Source organism: Monopterus albus, unplaced genomic scaffold (assembly GCF_001952655.1).
Source record: "Monopterus albus unplaced genomic scaffold, M_albus_1.0 scaffold105.1, whole genome shotgun sequence".
In the NCBI taxonomy this organism is placed as follows: domain Eukaryota; kingdom Metazoa; phylum Chordata; class Actinopteri; order Synbranchiformes; family Synbranchidae; genus Monopterus; species Monopterus albus.
Genome location: NW_018127985.1, coordinates 3438139 through 3465682, shown reverse-complemented (window position 1 = coordinate 3465682; position 27544 = coordinate 3438139). Strand labels below are relative to the sequence as shown.

The window sequence follows — 27544 nt, the reverse complement described above, 5'->3', positions numbered from 1 at the left end:
GGGGGGCTGCAGTGATGGTTGACTTTCTACAACTTTCTCCCATCTCCCGACTGCATCTCTGGAGCTCAGCCACAGTCATCTTTGGGTTCTTCTGTACCTCTCTCACCAAGGCTCTTCTCCCCCGATAGCTCAGTTTGGCCGGACGGCCAGCTCTAGGAAGGGTTCTGGTCGTCCCAAACGTCTTCCATTTAAGGATTATGGAGGCCACTGTGCTCTTAGGAACCTTAAGTGCAGCAGAAAATTTTTTGTAACCTTTGACCTCATGATTTTCATTTGCTCTGACATGCACTGTGAGCTGTAGGGTCTTAGACAGGTGTGTGGCTTTCCTAATCATGTCCAATCAGTATAATCAAACACAGCTGGACTCAAATGAAGGTGTAGAACCATCTCAGGGATGATCAGAAGAAATGGACAGCACCTAAGTTAAATATACGAGTGTCACAGCAAAGGGTCTGAATACTTATGACCATGTGATATTTCAGTTTTTCTTTTTTAATAAATCTGCGAAAATGTCAAACATTCTGTGTTTTTCTGTCAATATGGGGTGCTGTGTGTACATTAATGAGGAAAAAAATGAACTTAAATGATTTTAGCATATGGCTGCAATATAACAAAGAGGGAAAAATTTAAGGGGTCTGAATACTTTCCGTACCCACTGTAAGTAGGATCATTTAAAATCTTTTGAAAATTTGTTTAGTGAAATTCTGCAGTGATTTCAGTCTTCATGTTGTATGTAAACCCTATCCTGTAGACAGCAGTTTTACTGCCTTGTAACAATAATAATGTACTGGAGTTTTAAGACCCAAGGACCTCACCGCTGGCAAAGGTGAATCATATGCAGAATGGATTACAAGTAATTTGAGAAAGGAGAAAAGTAGGAAATATATTATTCAGGAGATTAGTTTCCAGTTTGCAGGCCAATTTTGTGGCTGATTGATAGTGCAGTGCATCAGAAAGCAGGGAGGCCGGAGTACCACCAGTGACCATGGCTAAAACATAATGAACCTTCTCTTGACTGGACACCATCTGCATTAGCTTAATTTAATCCCTCCTTAAATAGCAACAAAGGATTAGGAAGGGATTTCTAAGACACAGACCCCGTGGAAGCTTCTTATGTAGGAACCAAAACATTTATTGTTCCAAATTATTTTTAATCTCAAATGATTTGACCCTTTAAAAAGTTATACTTGAAGGCAATAAGAAATTATTGCACTGTTAACATGTGTGCGAAATATGTATGAGCCAGAGTTTATTTAAAAATGTGACTGCTTTCTTTGTGTTACAGCATTTGTAATTTACAATTTCCTGAGTCTGTCCTTTGAGTACCTGGGAGGAGAGAGTGCAATCATGACAGAGATTCGAGAAAAGCCCATACAGTGAGTGCTCTCATTCTAGTCCTACATTCAGTCTGGGCATGTGTCTACATACTGCCTTGGAAGATTTTCATTTTGCAATAATGTGTTGCCTGAGCAGTAATAAGTATGTTAGCTAAGCCCTACTATTTACAATCACAGAAGGTACAAGGTGCATCTTACTGCCCTTGAATTAATATTTAATTTAAACACCACAGTGAAAATGCTGGCAATAAAAAGTAATAATCAGTGGTAATTAACCTTTATCTCAGAGCTTTTGACCACCCTTTTTATGGCTGATTCAAGCCACAAGGCAGCAGTTCTTTGCCAAGTTCTTAAGACATTAGAGCTCTGCCAGTGCTTAACACCAGGCATTGGAGACAGTTACAAACTCTCTTTTTGTCATTTTCCAGGTAATCTACTAGATTACATGTGAAGAACTTAAAATGCACTTCTAATAAAAACACATTCTGTCAGACTCAAGGCAGACAACAATAAGGAGTTGGACTCCTTGCATGCTGCAGGCAAATGCCAATTTGTTTTCTTCCCAGTTTGAATTGACTTTGACTGAATGTCAATGCTTATTTGCAAGTAATGAGTTTGCATTTGGGTGTCAGCAGCCTATCTAAAGTGGTTAAAAAGAAGTCTGATATGTAATCTGACTATGAGCTTGAATGGCCTGCTCAGTGTTATGAAGCTGAAGGTGCTCTGTAGTTGCACTTACAATGATTGTGAGATTTTATTTAGGTTGATAAACCATTTTAAACACTTTTGTTGGTTGTCAGTGCCAATTTTAACAATTTTAACCCTATAATTTATTGTTCTTACAGTGTTTGTTTTTTATATTTTTTACTTGTACATATAAGGGAAATATTAGGCCAGTGATACATCAAGCCGGCAGTCGGTTGTCGGTGAGCATCTGTCGCGCTCATCTTCGCTGTATGTCCCGCACAGTTGGCACTAGTCAGACCCTGTCGGTGGCTTTTTAGCCAGTTTGGCATATTGAATTGGCAGTGGGCCTCGTCGGTGAGAGAGACCAGTCTGAATGGCTGTTCAGCTAAGCAAATCAATGCACACGGGGAGAACGGTTCAGGAAAGCCCCTTTAGAGCTTTCACCTGCTTGACAAAGGCACAGACTGAGCTACAACCTAAAACCCGCCATTCACTTTTTTTTTTTTTTTTTTTTTTACCTCCCCAACCTCCTTTTGTTCATAAGACCAAGGGCAGAGAATGCCAGTGCCAAAGACAGATGCTTTCTTTACAAATTGTATTTCCACAGTCTAGCTCTTATTCTCTCCCATTTCTGAATGGCGAATACAGCTACCACCACCTGCTGGTAGGGAGAGCTATTTCTCTCACGCAGGTGCAGAACATACATGCTAGGTGGCCGTTGGCTGTAGTCTGTGCGGCGTGTTCAAGTGCCAATTTTTTGACCCAACTGGCCCAGACAAAGGCCAGGCGACACAACTGTTGGCCTACATCGCTGATAGTTTTTTCATGTCTGCTTGGAGTGTGTCTGTCCTGTGGAAGACCTTATACCATATAGCAGTCAAATACAGCACCACCCAGAAAATATTTGCAGAACTAAGTCGACATACAACCAGCTAAAGTGGTAAGGCCTGCTAGGGTTGCAACTAACAGTTATTTTTATTTTCATGATTGATTAACCTGCAGATTATTTTCTTGATTAATGTGTGTTTATAAAATGTCAGAAAATACAAATGCACAGTTTACAAAAGCCAAAGGCAACTGTATATGCTGCAGTGAAAGTCTAATCTGCCTTCTTTGTTCAAATGTCTTGTGTTGTTTGAACAGCAGTTCTTACCCAGAGATGTATTCTTTTTACAGTTATGTAAAACAGAAAAAACAACAAGTCCTTACTGTTAAAGAAGCAACTGTCTGGCAATTTTGCTTTAAAAATGACTCAATGATTAATAGATTGATAGAACAGTTGCTGATTACATTCATGTCATTGGACTGATCCATAAATCAACTAATAATTTTTTGTGTGTGGCTGTTTTACATGTGCACCTTGCTTTTCCTATCTCATGCTTAACATATGATGTTTCAGTGTTGCATAATGTAATGGCTCATCATTTCCCGTTGACTTTGCAGGTCAAGTTGTCTGTATGGTACCTGCTGCCTCGTTGGAAGGAGCTACTCCATCGGCTTTTTAAGATTCTGCAAACAGGTGAGCTTCAATCATTCCCTTGTTGCTGCTCTAGAAAGGCTCCCTGGAAATTACCATTCTGTCCAGATCTTCAGACTGCTTAAAACTGACAGTTGTTATAATTGACTGTGTGCTCTTCGGAGGATAACATCCACTGGTTCAAAAAAGTGAAAACAAAAGCAATTGAGGCCAGGTGAAAGAAGCTTGATAATAAACCAAGAGATGATTTGAGCTGTCAGCACAGAGTTCCCTTCTAGTGTCTTGGGATGCAGCACAAGCTCCCAAGCGAACGCTGATGGATATTGGAACTGAGTTATGTCTTCAAAACAAAACACATGGTGAAATGAACATTTTTTTCATATGCGGCAAGTGATGAACACTCTATGTGCCTTGACAGAAATCCTACGTGAAGTGTTTTAAAAAGGAAAACCTTTCAAGTGTTTTTGGTGGCATTTCTGAAAGACAGTTAAAGATTATTTTGAAGATTGAAGATCGGATTGAATTGAAGTTGGATGGTGTCTATGCTGTGAGAGTACAGGCTTTGAGTGAAGGCTTAGCACTGAGCTGTCTGCTTTTAAAACAGCTAATTGTCATTCACTGAAAAAAATTCAGAAATCAATGTACAGTATCAAACAATTCAGAAATTTATTAAATGCAGTTTTTCAGGTGAACTCCCACGAAGCTATAGAAACTACCTGGATTCAAAAAACGATCAACTGCTGTCATACATATTAATTTATTCTGAGTGGATTGCTGAAGCACTCCATCATATTGATCACACAGTATTGTGGCTTGGAGTTGGAAAACACCAGGTTGTGCTCGCTGAGAGAGAATTTCGGACGGCTTTGACAGCTCATCACAGCCAAGAATTAAAAGTACCAGATAAGACCCTGGTAGAGCAACAGATCTAAAAGGCCTTGATCCATTTTGGGGTTGGATAAAAAGAAACATTAACTTTCATTTCACATTATGGGAAGGCTTCAGCACATGATTAAAGGAGGGGTTAACAAATAGATCAGTGACATGCAAAAGTAGCCTAGAGTTATGGTGGTAATATGAGATAAGGATAAGCTGCTTTTGCATCTTGTATCCTAAACCTTTTTTGGGGTCATTTCAGCTTTAAGTCTTTTATCAGACTGTAGGACACTTGCAGGCCTTATTTTCCTGAAACTGAGTGGTACAAGTGGAATCCTGTCAATCCCAGGGGCAGCTCCCGTGCTCATAATGGTGATTGGGGATCCAAATAAATTAAAAAAATAAAAGTCAGCGCGAGTGACCAACATAATTTTGCAGTTTTGGTAACTTAAACCAGGCAACGCCTATAAACAGTACATGATGAAAGGATAAGGCCAGTCATTTTCTATATTAACAGTATTGTCAATACTCCCCATATACAGAGACTAAAACCAACAAAACCACACCCTGATATTTTTTAAAAAATGTTGCCCCAGAGGCTCTGAACAGCCAAAACGTTCTATGGCATCAAAAGCCCATGTGTGAGATCTCTTGATAATCTTTGCAAATATCAGCTCCTCATGGATGGTGTCATAGCCAGATATGTGCAGTGATGTGTTTGAGCTCTAAATGACTTTACACCAGCACAAAAATCAGAATTTCAGTACATCTGGCTTTTCACTGCCCATAGTTTTGTTTTTCTTTAGTAATAAAGGGAGAAATAGCAGTAAGAATAAAAAGCAGTTGGTACAAAATATGATCCATAAATGACTTGTTGTTCAGCATGTTTTTTAAATCAGAAAGTTTCCTTGCAAAATAAATAAAAATGTAGGAATAAACAGCAGCACAGAGCCTGGGAGTATCATAAGGCAGCAAGACAATAAAAACAGTGGCCTTGTGTGCTGATACATTAATTTAATAATTAAACAGTTTGAACAGATCCACTTTGGAGGTCTGTTTATAATACACAAAGTAGAGGGTGTTGTTCTTAGTTGGGAACACCATTAGTGAACTATTGCTGTGAACACTGAATTTGTTAAACTATTTATAAAATTAATACCATGAAAGTGCTTTGGGTCACTTCAAGCTGTGAATTTTAAATGAAACATTATTTGGTATTGTAATGGAAAATCCCAGCAGGCTGCTCACACAAATGTGAAAAGGCACATGTGGTGACGGATGTCCACATTATCCTAAACTCACAATCCATGTGTGTTCAAGTGCCACTTTTTTGACCCAACTGGCCCAGACAAACCTACCCCCAGTGGTGGGGTAGGTTGCAACAACAGAACTCTTTGCATTTGATTTGAACTCTGTGACTATGTAGTCATCCAAATGAGTTTTATTTGTAGTAAACAAATATGACTACCTTGTATCAAAGTTCGACAGATCTATCATGAACAGCCACCAAGTTAGTGATGCTCAAACAAAAGGTGTTAGAATCATCCCCGGTCTCCCCTCCCTCTCCTCTGTGTTTCTGCTTTTGCAGTTAACATGCAAATAAAATCTTTAAATTCTTCATCACCCTCCAGCAGAACCTTTCTCTCTGCTGCTTTGACAGATTGCATTTTCTCCTGAGACATCTGCACGTAGCCAGTCAGAATCATGGTTTCAGCTGTTAATATATAGGCTATAGCCTAGTCAGTGAACACGAGAGCATGCTTTTATCTTGGATGATTGTCAGTATCATGGTTTACTTCCAACGTTTGAAGGAAAAGCAACTTCAACAAAAGAAACATTCTATGTATTTCACAACCTTTTTCTGTCGGGGGTTTTAAGTCTTATAATTAAAGCAATAACTTGACATTTTAGAAAATACACTATTTGCTTTCTTATCTGGAATTAAATCTGTTAAATGTAAGGCTACAGGCAGATGTTTAACATATCTTAGCATAAAGACTGGAAATGGCTACGCTGGCCCTGTTCAAAATCCATATTTCAACACCTTTAAAGCTCACTCATTAACATAACAGCTTGTTGATTAGAAGCGTACAAACACCAAAATGAAAAAGTGACAATTTGCTGTTTTATGAGGGGTTATTTGCTGGTCTATTTATTAGCTTTGAGCAACTGCGAGGCAACAAGCAGAAAGTTACTGTTCAGAGGCGAGAAGTAGTTCTACACATTAAGCAAGTGATCATTAAACAAATGATATGTAACATATTAATTAGTGGGCTTTTGTGGCGCTGGTAGGCTAAGAAGGCAGCACTTTCCCCTTTTCCAGTCCTTGCTAAGCTGACCATGCAGTTATAGGCGACTTAAGGATCAAACTGTTTGGTGAAAATGTAGTTGTCAGTCCAGATATCAAAACACTGCATCAAGTCCCACAATTAATGGAAGTGTTGAATAGATATAGCTTTATTTGACCTAGTGTATGAATAAAAGCGTGTGTGTATGTATAAATTAGAAAAAATAAATAATACGCAGTTGTGATGTAGGAAATGACCACTGGTTTTAGTTAAAGGGATTGGGAAACAGACACCTTCTTGTTGCTGAGCAGCTACAGATTCCCGCTAATTAGACTTACAAACAGGTTCAGATGTCCTCCTTCATCCTTCATCCTCCTCCTTCATGGTGTCATTGCATTCTTGGGTGTCTCATTCTGAATTATAAACGTGTTCTCCAGGCGACTCTTCAGTTCTGTGTTGTCAAACCCATCATGGCAGTCATCACGATCATCCTGCAGGCCTTTGGCAAATATCACGATGGAGATTTTAAGTGAGCAGTACTTTTCTTTGCATTTCATTCTTCATGTATCTTATGCACCCATGTCATTGCCAGTAGGCTTGTTTGCTGTTTATGTGCATATGGAAACAATTTGCAAATGGAGATAATTATATCACCTCTTCACAGCAGGCATGATGAAATTGTTTGAAATGAAAGAGTTCTGTTTCATGCTGAAAATGCTAGGTTAAAACTTTGCAGCTACTTTGCTGTATGTTGTCCCAGTTGTATCACTGTCCTATTCAGACGTTTATTGCAATATGGACTAATGAAGTTATATTGCAAGTTTCCCCTAAATATATGTGTTCTAAAATGAAGCCCCTTAATTCTTATGGTATGTTACACTTGGCAAAGCACAGTATTATATAGCAAGATGCATTGTTTCATTTCATACTTTTTATTTTGAATGTCAAGTGATACCTAGTCTAGGGATAAGCTGCAGACTGACAAATTTAATTTTAGTGTATTGCAGTACTTAGAAGGAGCCAATAAGAGTCTCAACAGAATATGGAGGGTATAATATATTCAATAAAGTTGTCTTTAGTGTATAATCAAAAGCTATGAATTCTGCCGCCTATAAACTCCACCAGACTTAATTTCAGGTGCTCTTCTCCGCCTGCCTGTTCAGTGTCTTATTCTGAAGATTCATCTGTGACAACACTTGTTTCTAAACTACTGAGGAGAACCATGGACTTCGAGGGCTTGAGAAAAGTTCCAAATAGCTTTTTATCATCACCCTCTTTTTTTTAAAATGTAGACATGATTACATTCTTGCATATTTTTCCATATACTTCAATGGTAAAATTAGTAGACACAAATATCTTTTTAATGTCTTTCTTTAAGCTCATTGGCAAGACCGTGATAATTTACTGATTTGAATGCTGATGCGCTTTCAACCACAACCAACCATACACTCTATATTGCATGGGAGTAATTAGCGTAGTCACAGCTGAGCCCTGAGAGGGCCCCTCGTGAATGCAAAGATGTTAAAAAAAACCTGGCTGACAATGAAATATAGACAAATCTGCCTGTTTAGCAGATGCATCCTGAAATATGAAGGCCATGTATAAACAGCTGCTTGTTGAAATAAGATTAAAAAGGCTGCATCTCCTTGTATTTATTCATTAGGGCTAAAAAAATATCCTTACATTTAAGTTGGCAGTTTTTTCATTAAGCCCAAAATAATAAGTGGAGTCAAAACATGCATAAATTGTTTCTGTTTAAAAAAAAAAAAACACATAGGGAGGTTTACTGTACTCAAGCTTGCCATGTCATCACATATGGGGAAAAATGTCATATAGGTTATAAATTTACAACATACTTGACAGTGGGGTTTTCCCTAATCCTTTTCTGTGCAGCGTGAATGGAGGATACCTGTATATCACCATCATCTACAACTTCTCAGTCAGTCTGTCTCTCTACGCTCTCTTCCTCTTCTTCTTCGCCACAAGTGACCTGCTCAGGCCGTATGAACCGGTGCTCAAATTCCTCACAATCAAATCTGTCATCTTCTTATCCTTCTGGCAAGGTAACCACACCCTTCCTTCTTTCTGTGTGTGTGTGTGTGTGTGTGTGTGTGTGTGTACCAGTACATGAAAGTAGTGATTGACGATAAAAATGTTGCTGCTTTGTAGGAATGATCCTCGCCATCTTGGAGCGCTGTGGCGTCATTCCCAACGCACTTGTCATCGACGGACATAAGGTCGGAGCTGGTACCGTGGCAGCAGGCTGGCAGAACTTCATCATCTGCATTGAAATGTTCTTTGCAGCCATTGCCCTCCGATATGCCTTCACCTGCACGGTCTACCAGGAGAAGAAAAATCAAGTGCCAGGTAATTACAGTAACAGTAATGAACTAATATTCAATCTGGATTTTTGGACTTGAATATTGTGAGCTGTGTGCCAGTTAAGTTGGAAGTCAGTACAGGTACCTATCAGCCTAATGGCTTACTTTGTTTTACATGGCTCAGAGGACAGCTGCCATTAAAGATGTACAGAGGAAGATGAAGAAAATTTCAAAATATTGTACAGTAACTAGCAGGGAGTAAGCAGCACCCTTTTGACATCAGTGCTTGCAAGTAAAAGACAAATGAAAGCCAAGGGAAAAGTCTTCTGCAGGGGCACCAATCATTTTGCCGTTCCTGCTGTAGGAAACCCTCTGTCCCCTTGAGCTGTTTAACATCCAGAAGTAATGGAAGAGATGATGAAAACTCAAGAATATCTTTATCAACCTTATGACCTTTTTTCATTTTTTTAAAGATGAAAATCTAAGAAGGTAATGACATAAAATTAATGATTTTCATCTCTGTCCATATGGATAGAAAGCCATTATCCATCTTGCTGTTCAGTTGGGATGTAATAATAATGTTGCTCCAAGATGTTTTACAGCTGATAATTATGCTATTTGTTTTGGTTGATTAGTTTTATTGCTTCAGCCACCCTGCCCCTTCTGATAAAAGAACTTTTTGGACAGTAACACTAGTTCTGCACCCCCACCCTCTGATGTGTGTCAGTGTAGAGGTTCCTCTGCTTCAGCCCTGTGGAGTAGGCAGACTATAAGGAGAAAGTCGGCAGACCATGCCAAACTGCCCTGTATCCCTCACCCCACCTTGTCCCCCTCTCTATTCTACACCCTTCATAAACCGACCAGACAGCACTGCCACTGACCCTGAAACAGAAGGCTGTGGATGTCTGCCGGCTCTCACACATTCATTTCTGGGGTAACATCAACCTGGCTCACAGCTGGGTGCTGAGGGACCATCACTGGAGATGGTGGCTGTGACTGAGTTCCGTTCAGCCCATTTATAAAGTGCAGGCTGGGAAAAAACCATGTATAGAGAAAATCATACCTATATCCGTAAAACAAACCTAAATTATAGCTATTTAGGTTTGGAGGGAGCCAGTGGAGAGAAGCTAATACGGGAGAGATATGATCACAAGTCAGGATTTAGCAACCTTTGGATCAAAATTTGATGACACACCCACACGATCCTGAGCTTTAGAGCCTTGCACATCAAATAATCCCTTTTGATCCACATTTGTTGATTGTTGCACATTTAGTAACGAATATTTAATGTCATAGAGAAATACTACATTTGAAAATGTTTTCAGGGCTTTTGTACTGTATTTTTTCAGTTTTATTGATTAACAGTAAATCGAATTAAAGTTGAATTGACATTTTACAATACTCACTAGTATTTTGCCAGTAAGTATTGTAAAATGATTTGAGTCAACTTAAATCATGAAGCCAGTGTGGTTCCAGGATAGACCAGCATTTTCCTATAACCCCTCTTTTGGTCTTCAAGAAATAATATTGATTATATACTGAAGCAGCACTGTTTTATACACATCTTCATTTTCCTCCCTCCTTATTTGTATGGAGATGACCAGATTGATCCCTTTGTTTCAGATATGTAAAGCTGCAACATTGTGGTCACTTGCATTATTGTCTGAATATTCAACTCCCTCTGTCCCTGTTCCTGTGGGGTTTTTCTGCAGAAAACCTCCCCCAAATGCAGAGCATCTCCAGTGGTCTGAAGGAGACCATAAACCCAGGAGACATGGTGCAGGATGCGATCCACAACTTCTCTCCGGCATACCAGCAGTACACCCAGCAGTCCACGCAGGAGGTGAACCATTCCAGCACAAATGGAAAAGTGGCAACAGGCAACAGGAGCTCCCGCAAGTCTGACAAAATCATGCTGATCACTTCTGATGATGAATTCTAGAAAGAGCCAGGTTTTTGTGTCTACTATCTCTGACCACCTGGGGAAAGAGCTGCCGCATATCTCTAAGAGCTGGATTGAATCCATGTGTTTAATTTCTGTTATCACAGTATTTAAGATGGACTGCTTACATATATCCTGTTTTAATGAGTAATTTCAGCTCCAAGAAGGGGAAGAGCTTAATAATAGTTTTAAAATTGATAGCTGGGTGATCAGAGCGCTGATCTGTCTTCATCTCTGCAGTAATAAGCTATGCGTTTTATCCAGTCAAGCTGCTGGTGGTTCCGCTGACGCTGCTTTTTGTCTCTGTCATTACCTCAGTGCTTGCTCTTTGGTCCTCCAAAGTATGCTCCCTCTGATTCATGTCAGGTTCAAAGTGGGGATGATTAATATGCGACTCCGGGTGGGAAGCTGTTGAAGCCAGTGATGTTTCGGAATGACGCTTGATGGACAATCTCTTGCAGCTGCTCGTTTGAAGTATTTGCTGAGCATCCCTTTGCATATTTCCTGACAAATAGAAGGATTCATTCAAAGACACTCGTTTTGGAGCAGGCACTTCAAACTGCAGACTACGGCACTTGGCGATCCTTTGTATCTACTGAAGCATAGATAAATTGGATAAACTTGTCTCATACAAAGTGGGACTTATGTTATTTTCATAAATTTTTCCAGCATGCTAAATAATATAAGCAGAACACCATTCCACAGATGCTGACAATTAGTCTTCCTCCAGCTTCTGCTCCGACCTCTTCACTTTTTGCACACTGTTGCAGGTTTAATTTTAAATTGATAAAATTGCCATTTTTGTTCATCCTGTCTACACTCAGTAACCCATAATGAATGAAGTTTTTAGAAAGCTTTTATTAAAAATCAACAACTGATAACGCTAACAAAAGTTTTCTGACTCCTAATTCAGTACTTTGTAGTAGCCTGTTTGGTAGCAATTAGAGCCTTGGGAAGTCTCTGCAGGCACTGCACACCTAGATGTGGGCAGTTTATCCCATTTTTCCTGACAGATCTTCTCAAGCTCTGTCAGACTAGATGAGCCGTGTCTGTGAATCAAACTTCAGGTCTCTCCACTGATGTTCTCTAGGGTTTAAGTCTGAGTTTTGGCTGGGCCACTCTGAGATAGTCAGAATTGTCCTAAAACCACTTCATCTTTGTCTTGGCTGAAAGCTTCAGGGGATTGTCGTGCTGAATTATGAACTCACCCCAGTCTTATGTTGCGTGCACTCTGGAGTGGGTTTTCTTCAAGGACCTGTATTTGGCTACATTCAGTTTTGCCTCAGACTGTGGTATTAGCCAGATGATGAGTGTCTGGTGTTCACCAGACATGCACTGTGGCTAGTGCTTTTTATCTGATCAGTCCAAAGAATCTTTTCCCTCATGCCCTCAAACGCTGTCGGGCAAACTCCAAATAGACTGTGATCTACTCAGTAGCTTCCATCTAGTCACTCTACTATAAAGGCCTGGTTAATGGAGTGCTGCTTGGTTTTTGCCCTGACTTGCAGTGCAACTTATGGGACCATACATAGATGTACCACAGGTGGACTCCAGTCAGGTTCTAAACATGACTACAGAAAAATTAAATCAAACAGAACGCACGTGACTACAAGGGTTATTGAGTGCAGATCGCTGGGCAAAATGGCAGTTTTATCAATTTGAAATGAAATCTACAACACAATAATGTGCACAAAAAGTCACCTGGCCTGAATGTGTTCACATCATTATCCATGTTATAATTCCACAGTCCAGTGATGATGAAATATGTATTTTATATACAGTTTGGTGTTTACAGTTTTTATTTGTGTAAAAATGTTGTATTTGGAAGATCTTAATGGCTTTAATGCTTGTAGTTCAGGAGATAGAAGCACAAACAACACTGTGCTTTAAAGCCTTTTGGTATTCTCTTATCCCATTTTTTCACTAGTAATGTTATCACCTGTGTTTACGTCACATGAAAAGCACATACTTTAGTACAGTAATTTGTATATCAGGTTGTAGTTTGATAGATACTTGATACTCTTGTGCCAATGATGGTTGCCTGTCCAAGCCGGCAGAAATTAATTTAATCTGGTACCAAAACATAAACTGACTCGTGTAAAATTACAGCTTGTTTGGCTTTGTAACTCACACCAAACTTGAGTAAATATGCACTTTGCTATGATGAAAAAGCTTTATTTGAATTTACAAAAAACAGACACAGCTGATGTATTTATAGGAATAATTTATCATAGTTTAAATCAGAGCAGAAACAAATACAGATTCTGTTTGTACATGAGGGTAGTTCACTGAGAAAATGTAAATATAAATGAATGTAAAGTAAAAATAATTTAGGTGGGTTTTTTTAATAAAATTACACAAATCAATGAAATAAATATATATAATATATATATATGAGCAGAGTAATGACAAGTTGTGAAGGGTACATACTGTTTATGCTGCCTTATCTGTCCTTGCTTACAGTCACTCATAAAGCCTCAGTGTTGCCACAAGACTTGGAAAAAAAAAAGTAATGTACAAACCTGAAGCTACAGTATGTAAATTTTTCCAATATTTTGTTGTAGAAATATGTTTCAAAACTTGTCTTAATTTAGAGAGGTGCTGTCAAAGCCTCCTGTGACCCAGACTCTTTGAACAGCAGTGCAGAGATATCATCAGCTTGTACATAGTTTTGAGAGGGATTGATCTCTCTAACCAATCAGAGATGTTAATTTGTTTCTGCTTGAACAATAAGTTTTGTTGCATTCTCATTTATTATAATTTCATAATGACAAATATCTGAAGAGTTGGGCAGATCATAGTAGAGCACGGTGAGGGAGAAGGAGCACTGGGCAGAGCAGAGTGGACAGATTTGGAGCTTCATGCTAGCGCTCCCTTAAGTTACATACTGTAGCTTGAACATAGAAACTGCTGCTGACATTCATTGTATTTCGTCCATTATCTCACAACCACCATATAATCCAGACACATGCCCCATTCCTTCTGTCATGGAGCTTTTTCTGAATTTATAAACAACCTCTTCAGTCTACAATTTTGAAATTTGCTTTCTATGTGGCTTAAGTTCGATCATGTAGCTTGCAGGGCTGGCAAAGCTTGTGTATGAAAGCTTATTTACTCTTAAGTATTTTTAAATTAATAGCCTTGAATACCTTGTCAAGATGTATGAACAACCTCATGTCTGTACTGTACATAGATTTGCATTGTTATGGTTTATATAAATAATGTAAAATAATCTTAAACAGTACTGTTAAAGCTCCTGAGTATAGCAGGGTTCACTCAGTTTAACTGTTTGGGGAAAACAGAAGCCTGCTCAGGCCAGTTTTAGTAAACATCCATGGTAAATTTTATTTAAGCCTCTTTTTGCCTATAAACTTTATTCATTTCTGCATAATTCTTACTAAAATGGTTTAAACCGTTATGCTTTTATTTTGTGTAGTGTACCTTCATGTAGAAAATGCAAATTACTGTGTCTGGTAAATATTTGCTTGTGGTTCAGTCAGATGGCAATGTTTTTGAGAGTCTGAATGGACCTCTGCTGGCTAGCACTGGATGTAGGTTTAGTTCTTAATTCACCGGAGAAAGGTTTGTCTTTTACTAAGGAATGGTAAAGGTACACACACTGAGTATTATTATTATTATTAAGGTGTGGTTCTTAAAGTTTTAATCTCAGATCCAAAGTGCTAAAATTACACAGTGCCTCATTTATCAGGATTTACAGTAGTTTTGAAACTTTACCGCAAGAGGTCACTGTGATGTTTGTCAGAAAATACTTTTAGCAGTACTGTCTTATAATGGAATATGTGGGAAATTACTTAAGTAAATATGTAATATGTATCAATTCCGCTAATCTTGATTTAGGCTTAAAACCGAACTGGTGGGTGGACAGTCCAGCAGCTTTGGACTTGTTGCGGTAAGGTTTCTTGGCACTTACAAAATCATTACCATCATAATTTGAAACTGTCAACTAAATCAGATGCCATTTTTAGAAAAGTATATCAAGTATACCTTTAAATGTCCAGTTACTGATGACATGCAATCCATTTACAATCCATTTAAAAAGCTAATTTTATTTTTTGTGAATGAAATATTCTCACTACAGGAGCCTGAAAAGACTAACCGAGAGCTGAACATTTGGCTAATATTACTAGAGATCTGATCACCTCAGACCAGATGTGCTCTTGTGGTGAATGATATTGTTGTTTACAATGTTACTTGATTTCAGAGCTAATTTTCTTTTAGATAAATGATCCAGAAGTCATGCATACAACATTTGTGAATTCCTTTCCTCTTCACTAACAGTGTGAACTGGCAGTCAATGTAATATCGCAGTTTGTAAACACTTTATTCATGCGCTATACGTGTGTGTGTGTGTGTGTGTGTGTGTATTAGCTGCAGCCTGCATGTAACTCTAGTCACTGTCTCTCCAATTTGTGAATTAGACAAATAGTACATATGCAGAGAAGAACTATTCATAGGAGATAAATACTCAAGACTTAAGTTAGGAGAACAGCTTTCTCATTGTAAATGTGAATACAACTTCTTTAGAAAAAGGTCAGCATCAAGGTAATTTGACTTCAAAGAATGATTATATAATCACACCACTCCCAGGATAGTAAAAGACATAAATATAGAAAAATATGTAACATATATTTATATACTGCATATGCATATAAAACTAAGTATTAGAAAGAGAACATACGATGTATGGACAAAGAAACTGAAAATTCAAAATGAGAGTAAGAACACAGCAATGCTACTGCTTAAAAATCACAGCAGGTTTTACAGCAGCAAAGTTCCCCGTACTGTTCTTTGCAGCTATGGAACAGGGGAAGAACAGTCATGTCCTCTTAACCAAGAGAAAATCCTGACATGAGCTCTCTCTATCGACTTCACTCCAAATTAGGAATGAAACTCTGTAAGAATGACTTGATTTCAAGTGAATTTCGTATTTAAATAATCTCACAACGTACAGTGGGAGCAAGGTGTTTACTGCATTTCATTGTTATGACACCACTGTTTTTTAGAGATGGGCGTCAGGGCTTCTCTTGCAGAAGACTGTGTCAAAAGCAAAGTACATAGCTACTATTTGAGCGTTGCCAACACCGGCAGCAGCACTTATCGTGACCCAGCAGTAGGAATGATTTCTATCTGGACGGAGTTCTCAAAGTAAGTAAAAATGGAGGCAGTGGGAGCTTTATCATTTCTGTAATATACAGGAAGTGAGTTGAATTGGATTTCACTTGTAAGGGCCGCTCTATCGCTATATCCAATATGGATTACCTACCAAAGAGTGGCATACAAAGCACAGGGGCAAACCATCACCCAGTAAGTGCTGTGGCATACATATCAGAGTATACCATCCAGAGTTTCATTAACTTGACAATATACCTGGAATCATCATGCAGTTAAGCCCCGGTTACTTCAGCCCCAGTTCTAGAAATCTGTTGCTCTGAGAGTTTTTTTTTTCTTTTTTAATTGCGTCTTTACAGAATACTTATGAGGTCTAAATAATGAGACGCTCTGTGACATCAAATCTTCTTAATCCAAACAATTGTGGCTCAAAATGTTTCTTAATCATTTTCCAATTGTATATATTAATCTACCCAGTTCTCTGAAAAAGAGAGTGGATAATTTCTTGAGTCAAAAGGGCTACAAAACAATCACATGCAGCATCTTCCTAAGAGTCTCCAGTGTCTTCAGGAACACAGCTGATCGTACACACTTTTCAGCTCCACTGACAAACTTCTCTACCACAAGACACTTTTTTGTGGATGAGCTACTAAGCGAGGAAATACTGGAAATCCAAAATCTTTGACACAGACACCCTTTTTTTCTTCATTTTCTTGTTGGGCATTTGCCAGTAGGTTGACAGAAAGGCACAAATGACTGTCTTCAATAAAGGCAGCCAATATATTACTGGAGAGTTGCGTACAAATTCTGGCCTAATAGTGGATTGTAAGCTTTTTGAACACAAAAATATAACTTAAAAACTGCTAAATTAGTTTGCAATCTGAAGGTATGAATGTCTTTACTGCAGAGCACTGGCTATTTCTTGTATTCACTCCTAAATACTCTAAGCTATATGGCAAAACTTTGCATAACATAGACAGCAATTTAAATTATGCTCTATCATTAGCAAACCCCTTTGGCTAAACATAGGTCAATTATCCACAGCATAAGGCAGTGTTCTCCAAACACACCATAAAGAGTCATTCAACAAAACACTAACAGGTGATTTACTGCTTAGCACCTTCCAAAAGAAGGGAGGGACATATCAGTGAAAACATCTGGTGTATTGTTTGGCTGCCTCTTGAAGGCATGCGGTTAGAAATCACTAGTAACTGTGTCTGAAGAAGTGTACACCTGAACTCAAAGCTGGAATGATAAATTACATGTGAGATCATTTGTATACTGCAGATCACTCGTAGATCCTTTTTAAGGCAACAGCTTCAAGGTTCAATTTGCATTGAGACACTTTTAGCTTAAAAAAGGTTTTGGCAAAGGCTTTACAAATAGCTTTACTGCCACATATGCACTACTTAGATCTCCTACTTTATGCTTAATAGCATTAAATATCAGACTGTCCTAGGCCAGTACTGCCACCTTTAGGCATGTGAAACACTATTTCACACTGGAATCAAAGGAAATCCTGCTATCAGTCAGGGAGATAGGGTCACGGAGGCCCGGTACCCTGCCGGTGCTGGGGGTTGGGGAGAGGATTTGCACAGTGCACAGACAATGTAGATTGTGTAAGAGAGACAGAAGGAGTGAGACAGAGTTGTGAATGCAGCATATCCTCACATAGAGATTGCCATCCCATTCCATCCCTCAGTCCAACTACTGAGCGTCCTGTCAGTACAGGATGAGTGGGTTCAGGCTGGGTCAGAACCAGAAAGGACCAGGCAGGAGGAGGAGAGCCCAGTCCTGTCAACACTAGGAGTGAGCTGAGAATGGGGTCGGGCTGGAGTTGTTGTGGTTGGCAGACTTAACAATAGTAATGACACTGGTGGTGGCCACCTTGCCTGGTGAGAGGGGCCCGCGGGTCACAGTCCGAGCAAAACACTGTAGGGCCTCGTACTTGGCTCGAAGGGCATCCAGCTCTAACCTCATGCTGGCATTCTCGCGGGCCAGCTTGTCCACCTCCTTCTGCAGCTCTGTCTTTTGTCTCTCCAGCTCCTCCTTCTGGGTGACACGTTTGATGCGGCAGCTGGCAGCATAGCCCCGGTTCTTCAGGGTCCGACGCCGCTGCTTCAGCCGCACAACATCCTCCTTAGTCAGCCCACGCAGATGCTGGTTGAGCTCTCGCACAGACATGGCCACCAACTCATCGTCACTGAGCACTGGGGCATTCTCACCCACTTCCTTCTTGACCTGCAGGACACGAGCAGCGAATGATGAACACCACCAGCAGCATCTTATCTGGACATTTACAAAGTCTGGTAAAACAATGCTCAAACCTCTCACACTTACCTTTAAAGCTTTGCTCGTCTTAAAATGAGTCGTCATTCCCTGCATGCAGACAACTGACCAAAATCTCACAGAAGACACACTAAGAAGTGAAGAGAAGAAAAAAAGTTAACATTTTATATCATATTATGTGCTCAGATACTATAATTGTGTACAATTTAGAAATACTTGGACTTAACGTGAATATTTCCATTTTATGCTGCTACTCTTCTACTCCAGCACATTAAGGAGGGAATTGTAGCCTGCCCTATACCTTTAACATATAAAATGATTGTCTTTAAAAGATCATATATTAATGTAATGCATATGTTAAAATATGTTTCTTAGTTCCCTTTTAACCAGCTACCACATTTAAATGTTTTACATGTTGATGCATCAGTAATACTAATACAATAGGTAAATGGACTATTGCACTTTTCTACCTTATCTGGATAAACCACTACAGATTCTCACACACACACACACACAGATGGCAGTAGAACCACCGTGCTATGCACTGGCCTGGCCGCTGGGAGCAACTTGGGGTTCAGTATCTTGCCCAGGGACACTTTGTCATGTGGACTTGGGAGACCAGGAACTGAACCACCAACCCTGCGATCAGAGGTCAAGCCGCTCTACCCCTGAGCCACAGCTGCCTCCTGATCATTCTGTTGCATGTGTACATTTACTATAATGTAGAATTTTTAAACTATTATAGTGTTACTTTTATTTCAGTACCAGATCTAGAACCTTCTTGCACTACTGTATCTTATTGTACACTGCAGGTGCTGAGTATGACATAGGAGCAAACATTACATCTGTCTTGGCACTCCTCCATAAATTCACTTTAAAGACATGTTAAAGATAGGTTATATTGTGTCTATATTTGTATTTGCATGTTGAGTGCCACAGATGCCTGCAGAGGGCAGCATGACAACACCGGCACAAGACAGCGCCTATATTTACAGTACTTGCTAGAGTAGGAGGCCCTTGACAATGTAGTACACTAGACCAAGCAGGATTAGAAACAGGCAACCTCTTCATCTCTTCACAGAACTTTGCATTTAACATTTTCTGCATAGGCAGTTTTTTTGAAATGCCTCTCTGTACTTGTTAGAGTGAGGCACATGCTTTCCAGACTGCTACCAAAAAAAGCCAGAGTGCTGAGCTGTGATCCAGTGAAAGGCACACATCCCCCAGGGCTCCATTTCAGGACCTACAGCCCAGCCTGACTACAAGTGCACTGTTCCATGCTGGACTGCTACCATGGAAACACCCTGGAAATGGGCGTGGGAGTGTGAGTCACATGGTCACCAAAAGGGTAAACAAGTCTCATTCATAACCACACCACAGCCTATACATAGTACAAATAAGAAGAACTAACTTGTTCTGAAAAAGGGTATCCAAATTTCTCAATTTGTTTATAATCTGCTTATCCTTTTACTTCCCTTAAAGTCAGTTTTATGGAGATAGATTGTTCTTCTAATCTGATATCTCTGCATCTACAGAGACACAGTCTATCCACACAATTCTGCCTTCTCATCACACATTAAAACCAGCCATCACATCAGCATAACATTTATAGTTATGCTGAACTTTACAGGGCAGTAGATGCGCATGCAGAAAATTCCTGTAGAGAGTGTCAGAGAGAAATAGTTTCCTTTATAGTCACTGATGTATTTTTGCTGTGAGACAATGTAGCCTATCAATTTAGGGCTGTGTCTCGCTGGCTGGGTCCTCTTACACTGGGCTTTCCTGAGCTGCTCTATGCCCTTATTTAACTCTGGTGGATATATTTAGTCCATAGTGCTGACACAAAATTCTGCCAACTAAACAGTTTAAGTGAGCATGCGATAAGTGATACCTTGGTAAGAAGGCACATATTCTCAGAAGCCCTGCTAGCTGCAGCTTTCATGGAAGAAAACAGTTTGGGTGCGGCTGTTCTTTTTAGGATATTTATCACATTTCCACATCCATATGGCCAGTACAAATATTGCTAATACAAGACTATGCAGATGCTGAGTGAAAGGAATAGTGCAGTGAAGATGAAAAACTACTTTGGACAATGACTAATGTTTGAGTCCTGTCAAAGGCTTAAACTGAACATCACTGTCTGAGTCTATTTTGCAATTCTGTCACAAGCAACCTCGAAGGCTCTTAAGCTGGAAAACAAACAGATGAGGAATACATCTACCACCCAAGCAGCTAATACCCAGAGCGCACACACTCATGTTTAGAGATTTAGAGAACAGCTGTTACCCTCTCTGATGTACTTGACTCATTTTGTAAAACAATCTGCAAGCAACTGCATAATTGAACTGTCTAAAGCTTCAAATAAAGATGAGCTAAAATAAAACATTCCTCAACAACAAGTTGGCCAAAACTGCCTAATTTAAGCGGTATTGCATCAGAGGGGGTCCCTGGGTATATTCCTTGTGAAGATCATGGAAAAGTGGTGCGAAGCCTCCTGCCTGAAGCAAGAGGCCAGGTTGTTTCCCTGAAATTCTTTAAGTATGTGCTTATGTTTTTTCAAATCACACAGGGACAAGGCCTTTCTGATCAAGATGCCTCAGAGAAAGAAACAATCATATGACTATGGTTTTGCCACATGAACAAGACAAAATTCACAACAAATCAAGGGTTTCTCATTCTAGCACTGAAAACAACTGGTGGGGTTTTCATAGCAGTAAGAAAAGGAGTCTGGGAAAATACCTCAAAGAAAAGCCACAGCAGGCAAAGAACAAAACCACATTCCTGAGTGAACACACATGTGCAAAGCCTCACATGCACACAGGCAATTCTTTGCATGCAGTCTGAATATGTCCTACAATGCGCTGAGTTGGGGGGGGTTAATTCAGAAGTGTCTTACATCTTTCACTTGCCCAAACAAATCAAAGCCAGCCTGTGTACACATGTATGGAAGCCAGGTCTCCACCACTTTCCCTTGATAACTATTTTGTTTATGAGTCCTCCATCTTTCACTTTACTTTCTTACATTCCTCATCCACCAGATAATAATTCTTCATTCCTCAAGATAATGATCTGATGGCTAATAACCAAAGGGATGACATTAACTTTAGGCCACACATATCACAGTCATGTCTGTTTGTTAAGCCAATGTTTCATTTGATGTGGAAAGCAGAATGTTTTATGGAAAAGCTGCTGATGTATTCTCACCAGTGTCATAGAACTCGAGTCCAGCACTCAGACTTGAGTCCAAATTTTCAGGACTTGTGACTCAACTTGGACTTGAGCACTGACTGAATTCGGACTCAGACTTTTTTTTTTTATAATAAGCCATAATAATTTGGCATAAGATATTGATATTAAAGCCAGTTCACCCAAATCTTCATCAAATTTCTGAGCAATATGGTGATGCAAGAAAGTTTGGAATATAAAATGGTGAGAGCTGTGTCAACTGGGTGTAATGTAGACCTTGATGACTCAGAGTCGGGTAACGGGGACCCGACTGATTATTCTTTGGTAACTTGGACTTGACACTGGGATCTTGAGACTCAGCACAGACTCGAGGTTTAGTGACTCGACTACAAAACTGGTGTGCACATTGCTTTGAAGATGATCGGACCCTCTGAGACTATTTTGACCATTTCTAGACAATTTTTCTGAAAAAAGGGCTCAATTCTACATCTGCACAAGCAAACATGAATTAAACTTAAAAAAAAACAAATTAATAAAATACTGTATATTCTAACTTAACATTCGAGAAAAAGTCAGTTTAATAAATCTATGTACCTTTAGTTCAGAATATATGTTTTTATAGTCAGGCATCTGGTCAAGTTCAAGGCTGAACTTTCATTACAGCAGGTAATTGGACGGTCCAGCCTTTTCCTTAAATAAACAGCATGTCAAAAACCTGTATGTGCTCATGCTCCAGTAATAAATGCAGAGCTGACTGGTCTAGGCCCTTTGTTTTTCTTCTATTTTTGTTTCAGTCTGGGATGAGGTTAAGCAGAGAGGAGACTTGTTGCTAGACCTGTTGCTACCCTTGACAGTCTGATACACAGCTCTGAGAAAGCTGTTGCTTTTCTTGCATTTTTCTTAGAGAGGTGGAGAGATTTGTCTAAACACTGAGGAGTGCGGCATTCTGTACTTTCTCCAGGCAAGCACATTTGGTGGGATGTTATGTGAAGGAAATGGAGAGCATAGCTGAGCAGTGAGTCATGCTGTTTACTGGTAAAAGCGACGACCAGCGGCAGGGAATCACACCCTCCCAATCTGACATTTCCTGGAAAATCCCGTTGTTTCACTGGGAGGAAGGAAAAGTACAGAGAACCTTGGAAATGGTTGGCATGACCACCAGAACCTTCGGGCGGAAAAGGAGGAGAACGCATCAAATATCTGAGCATCCAGAGATACCGAGGTTCAAAGAAATGTCAAGAATGCAAATAAATAAAGCCATACACGTCCAACAGCTATGTGTGCATAAAAGGAGAACATTTTTGTTTCTAAAAAGCTTGTATTGCATCACATTTCTCATTTTCCAGCTAGACATACCAAAATAAGCCAAAGCCCTTTGGGTGAAAATACTGGTAATAATAAGCCAGTGCTGCCCTTTCAAAACAACTAGCTAAAGTAATGGCATAAATGACAGACAGGATGTGACACCAAAGCATACATTTGGAATATTCTAGAGCCGCAAAGTGTTTGTTTGTGTTGCAGCCAACACGCTGTTTGAGTCACGATGGAATCAGGAAGTTCCCAAGGAAAAAGATCAGCAAGTGAATCAGCAAGTCAGCTCCACTGCAAACCAACAAGGAACTCCCAATAACGCAATTCCATAAAATAAATAAGAGTCAACTTGACACTAACCACATCTCTGACCATAATGAGGTGGAAGCAGCAGGTTGAGATCCAGACATTCTGACAGGAAAGCAGGAAAAGACAGGAGGCAAATCACTGTGGGTGGCAGAGGGAGCGGTCTCAGACGCTATATAACTGTCAGGGAGTCACCTTGGACAGACACACCACAGACCTGTTCACACATTCAGCCTATACGCACTCTGTTTGGCATGTTCGGCTGTGTACAAAATCAGTGGCTTCCAAAGACAATAATCAAAACTTGACATCTTTTTTCCAGTAAGAAGAGCAAAACACACCATAGCAATCGTGTTCCCTGTGAGTCATCACATCACTAACCACAGCTATTTCACTTTCACAATACTCCACCACAAAAACATTTCGCATTCTACGGTGCTTTCATCCATCACTGCTGACCAGCAAAATGAGAGATGTGTAGACAATTAAAGTGTATTCTGTGCCTTGAGGGGAATTTCTCCTCTTGTCACGTCACACTGTGGCCTTAAAATGAGTCAGCCACTTTAACTTCTCCATCCAAAAAAGACACTTTTAACCACACTGGTGATTTAACCACATGTTAACCTCATGACAGAGGAGTGCACCCACTGCCAGTGTCTCTGAAAGCAGCAGACAAGGTGCACCCACTGAAACAACAATGAATCAGCCTCTCATGCAAAAATGTGTGACCAGCTATGGAACAAGTCACACCAACACAAATCTTTTCCATTTATTAATCAGAATGGTCTCACAAGTCCAAGATATTCGAGAAAAGACCAATTATAATGTGATAGGTGACATGAGCCAAGCAGTGTCATTTCTAAGGTTACATCATTTTTATAATTAATCTGCTGTCCTCTCAGTACACTGTTTCCTTATTTTTACCCAGGTCATAAAGATTTATGTTGGCAAAAAATGATAGCTACATAAAAAGATAAGATAAAGGCATTCCTTCCTCCCTCCAGACTAATTTATTGTTTGTGGAAATGTGCGCGCCTCCTGTAGATTTCTCCTGTGTAGGCCAGTCACCGTGCCCTTTGTCCCGCATGCCTATAATGCAGACCACGTGTTGTTACCAGTGTCAAAAGTAGTCTGGTATTTTGCATTATACTATAGCAGCCTATAATAAATTCCGCATTGAAATGAACCAGCGTGCCAGAATGAAAGAGGACGTGGAAATAATTTATGTGAATTAGTTTCAGTAGAACAGTCAGTGGTTCCTTTTCCTAAAGGAGAGAAAGTAACGCAAAATAGGATACATCTTAAAATAATCGGCAATAAACAGAAATAAATCCGCTATACCACCCTATAAAAACGTTTGGTGACATTATAACCTAATTCATTCATCTACTGCGGCGACAAAACAGTGATTTTGAAATATAAAGAGAGGAACAGCCTCACTGACATGAGCCCAGTTAAATTATCTTTTTTTTAAATGCTAAGCTGATTCAAACTGAAGAAACTGCTCATGAAAACAAAGCAGAAACGAGCTTTTATTCTAAATTATTTTGGTACTTAATTTCCCCCCCACGCCATTTTACAGTTCTGGGACACTTTTTTAGACGTTGTGATATGTTATGTTACTTTATGCAACACGTGTCCGCACGAAACAATCCGCAAAGTCAACATCACATTTCATTACCAGGATCAAACATTGATGTGCTACATGACGGGCGTGTGCGGCAACATAAGCCTGTCAGCATGCGCCAATATGTCACCATGAGAACTTAAGCATTTTAAAAAAAGGATGTCAAAAAAAGACAACCTCACCTCTGTGGACGCGGGTATTTGTGGACCGGAATGCGCAAAAAAGTGACAGAGTAGGTTCCCAGCGGAGGCAACGAGGTAACTTGACACAGTTGGTGTAAAGCGTCCAGCAGACGGGCCGCGGCGCGTCCTCGTACTAAATTAACTACAAAACAACAACAATGTACCAACATTCCACGCTCTGCTTCCGCAAGCACTCACGTCACCGATTCCTCGTGACCGCCCCCTCCATTCATGAAAATAACTTTGTGCTGACGTCAGTCTGGGAAGGGGGGCCGGGGGAAGCCATAAATAGAAGATAGTGCCGGCGACTGCTTTTGCTTACTTTACAAAATTAATCTGTACAAAGTCTGTTCATATCACCAGTAAAATACCCGAGGGAAAAAATCTAGCAAAGGTTTTAAGTTCATAAACGTGTTACGGCCTCAGTCTACTCACCCCCTCCTATAAGTAGACTCTCTTATAGTCAGATCTGCACTACAAGGTATTACAAAATGTGCATTAACCGGGAGAAAACAGCGACCTCCTCCCTCCATCTGACTTGGGAGCAGCAGCAGCAGCAGCATTCCATTCCTGAGGAAAGTATGTGGTGTAGTAGCCCGGCGGTCACAGAATTTCTCTTATTTTGACTGCTCTGCTGCCAGTAACGTCACAGGTTATTCTGGGTAATTAAGTACCAAATGTAAATATGTTAAGTCAGTAGCCGTTTAAGGACTGCAGTGGTATGGGTTTCCCTGCTCATTTCTTGAATATAAGAAGCCCTCAGCTTTGAGACCGCCTCAGACTGTGGTGCCTGTTAAAAGCAGATGCAGGGTGTTTACACACTATAGACACTGTGCACTACACCATAAAAAACAAGGCTAAAGAAAGAGGAGGAAAATGCTGGACAAAGATGAATAAGGGCGTGTTCTTTAAATTTAAAATTATTCTATGAACTATCCATACATTTCTTGCAGGAAATGTTGCCTATGCAGAGATAAATTGCTGAAATGCAAAGCTGTAGCATGTCTGGAGGTGTGTGTGTGGGCGTGGGTGGGTGGGGGGCATTTAGCTTGGATCACAAAACAATGCCCGGATGAGGTAAACATCTGGATGTGGAACCTGTGTACATGTACTGACAAAATCAGAATCTGGCCGGTTTAATTATGGACCAGAACCAAGAAAAGCAAATGTCCAGTGACGCCAAGAGTGGCCCCAGGTTGACACCATATAACTGACGACATCATTTGATTATTTGCACATTTTGTTCAAGTTTGCACCACTGAAGTACAATATCAGCATCTTGTGAGGGACCTTCTAGTTTTAAGATCTCATTTATATGTTTTCTAATTATGTTTAATTTATATTTGTTGTGCTTTTATTGTGTTTTATCAAAGTGATTTTCTTTTTTTCTGTCAAGTAATGAACACAAAAAACGTAGAGGATTATTTATAATATTATTTTTATTATCAATACACCTGACAATCATTTTCTTTAGTTCAGTCAATAAAATATGAGAATATCTGGTTTTGTCTGATCAGCTGTTAAAAACAACATGCTGAGTTTACTGTCACATAAACCTAGCACTATTCACATTTAAGAGGCTGGAATAAGTGAATTTTGGGGATTCTTGGTTAAGGGAGTTTAAACCAGTCATGACCAGACCCAGTAGTTAATGTTGACTGTGCAATTCATTACATTTTTTTGGCCAGTTTGTGTAGTTTTATGTTAAAAGATACAAACTGACAGAGATTCCTCAATGAACCAAAATGGTGTAATTACCAGATATGTCACCAAACAGCGAGATGAATCTTCTGTCAGTGACTCACTGGTTTCGTCCCTGTTTTAATTGACCATTTTAGGACAAAAGCAAATTCATCATTTTTGCTCCATGGTGATTTCTGTTTAGCGGTGCTATGTTTAGCCATCAGAGTTACAAAACAGGAAGCAGAGAGACACACAAATAAAGGCACATACATCATCATCTTTCATCTGCACTAGAGCAAGTAAAAAAAGAAAATAAACCTCATCAGATGATGTAACTTTGACCCTGAGATAAAATGTGACTAGTAGCTGACAATAAATATATGACAAATGTTGAGCTGAAATTTTAATACTGTGACTATTCTCTCTCTGCTGTGAGGAGGTTTTCTTTTACTGTTTTTCCAAAGCATTGAAATGAGAAAACTCTGTTAAATATCAACTCTTCTGAGTCATAAGGTTTGCGTCAAGCAAAACGAACTCCTGAGAATTCGTCTCTTTTATTCAGGCTTTGTGCCATATACCTCGATTGGTTTAGATTCAGGTTCCTGTCCTGCTTTACAGTTACTGTAGTGACTCAGCAGATCAACCTTTTCCCCTGAATCGCATGAGGAATCTAGTCATTTATAGATGGTGGGCCTGATTCTTTCATCTGCACTAGAGCAAGTAAAAAAAGAAAATAAACCTCATCAGATGAGTAACTAGCTTTGTGTTCTGGCACAAGAACACAGCAGTTCCTCTCTGTAGACTTCCTGTAAAGAGACAGACACAAGCATAAATCGGTGAAGCAATTTTCATTTTCATCATCTACTGTATTTTCTAGATAAAATGAAACAGCTCTCTCGAGA

The 27544-nt window shown here is 39.7% G+C and overlaps 2 protein-coding genes across 4 annotated transcripts in view; one reads left to right on the top strand and one right to left on the bottom strand.

The window, feature by feature from the left end:
- tmem184a (transmembrane protein 184a) overlaps positions 1-11210 on the top strand; it is an 18110-nt gene extending 6900 nt beyond the window's left edge. For all 3 annotated transcript variants that reach the window (XM_020610381.1, XM_020610380.1, XM_020610382.1), the window contains 6 exons: positions 1286-1376; positions 3468-3543; positions 7103-7194; positions 8559-8728; positions 8835-9032; positions 10699-11210. In XM_020610381.1, the coding sequence (XP_020466037.1) occupies positions 1286-1376; positions 3468-3543; positions 7103-7194; positions 8559-8728; positions 8835-9032; positions 10699-10928 (857 nt within the window). In that variant the 3' untranslated portion in view covers positions 10929-11210. The remainder of the gene's footprint in view (positions 1-1285; positions 1377-3467; positions 3544-7102; positions 7195-8558; positions 8729-8834; positions 9033-10698) is intronic.
- A 2298-nt stretch (positions 11211-13508) lies between these two features.
- Positions 13509-25172, bottom strand: mafk (v-maf avian musculoaponeurotic fibrosarcoma oncogene homolog K). The gene is made up of 3 exons (XM_020610383.1): positions 24960-25172; positions 18399-18477; positions 13509-18299 (listed from the first exon to the last, which is right to left on the bottom strand). Exons 1-3 carry the CDS (start codon positions 25127-25129, stop codon positions 17862-17864), a joined length of 687 nt encoding a protein of 228 aa, XP_020466039.1. The 5' UTR covers positions 25130-25172; the 3' UTR covers positions 13509-17861.
- Positions 25173-27544: the final 2372 nt, after the last annotated feature.

Excerpts from the sequence above, each read along its gene's own strand:
- mafk (XM_020610383.1), bottom strand. The coding sequence starts at position 25,129 with ATGTTGGTACATTGTTGTTGTTTTGTAGTTAATTTAGTACGAGGACGC. Across the intron at positions 18,478-24,959 it reads AAATACCCGCGTCCACAGAG|TGTGTCTTCTGTGAGATTTT; the intron begins GTGAGGTTGTCT and ends TTCACTTCTTAG. Across the intron at positions 18,300-18,398 it reads AGACGAGCAAAGCTTTAAAG|GTCAAGAAGGAAGTGGGTGA; the intron begins GTAAGTGTGAGA and ends CGTGTCCTGCAG.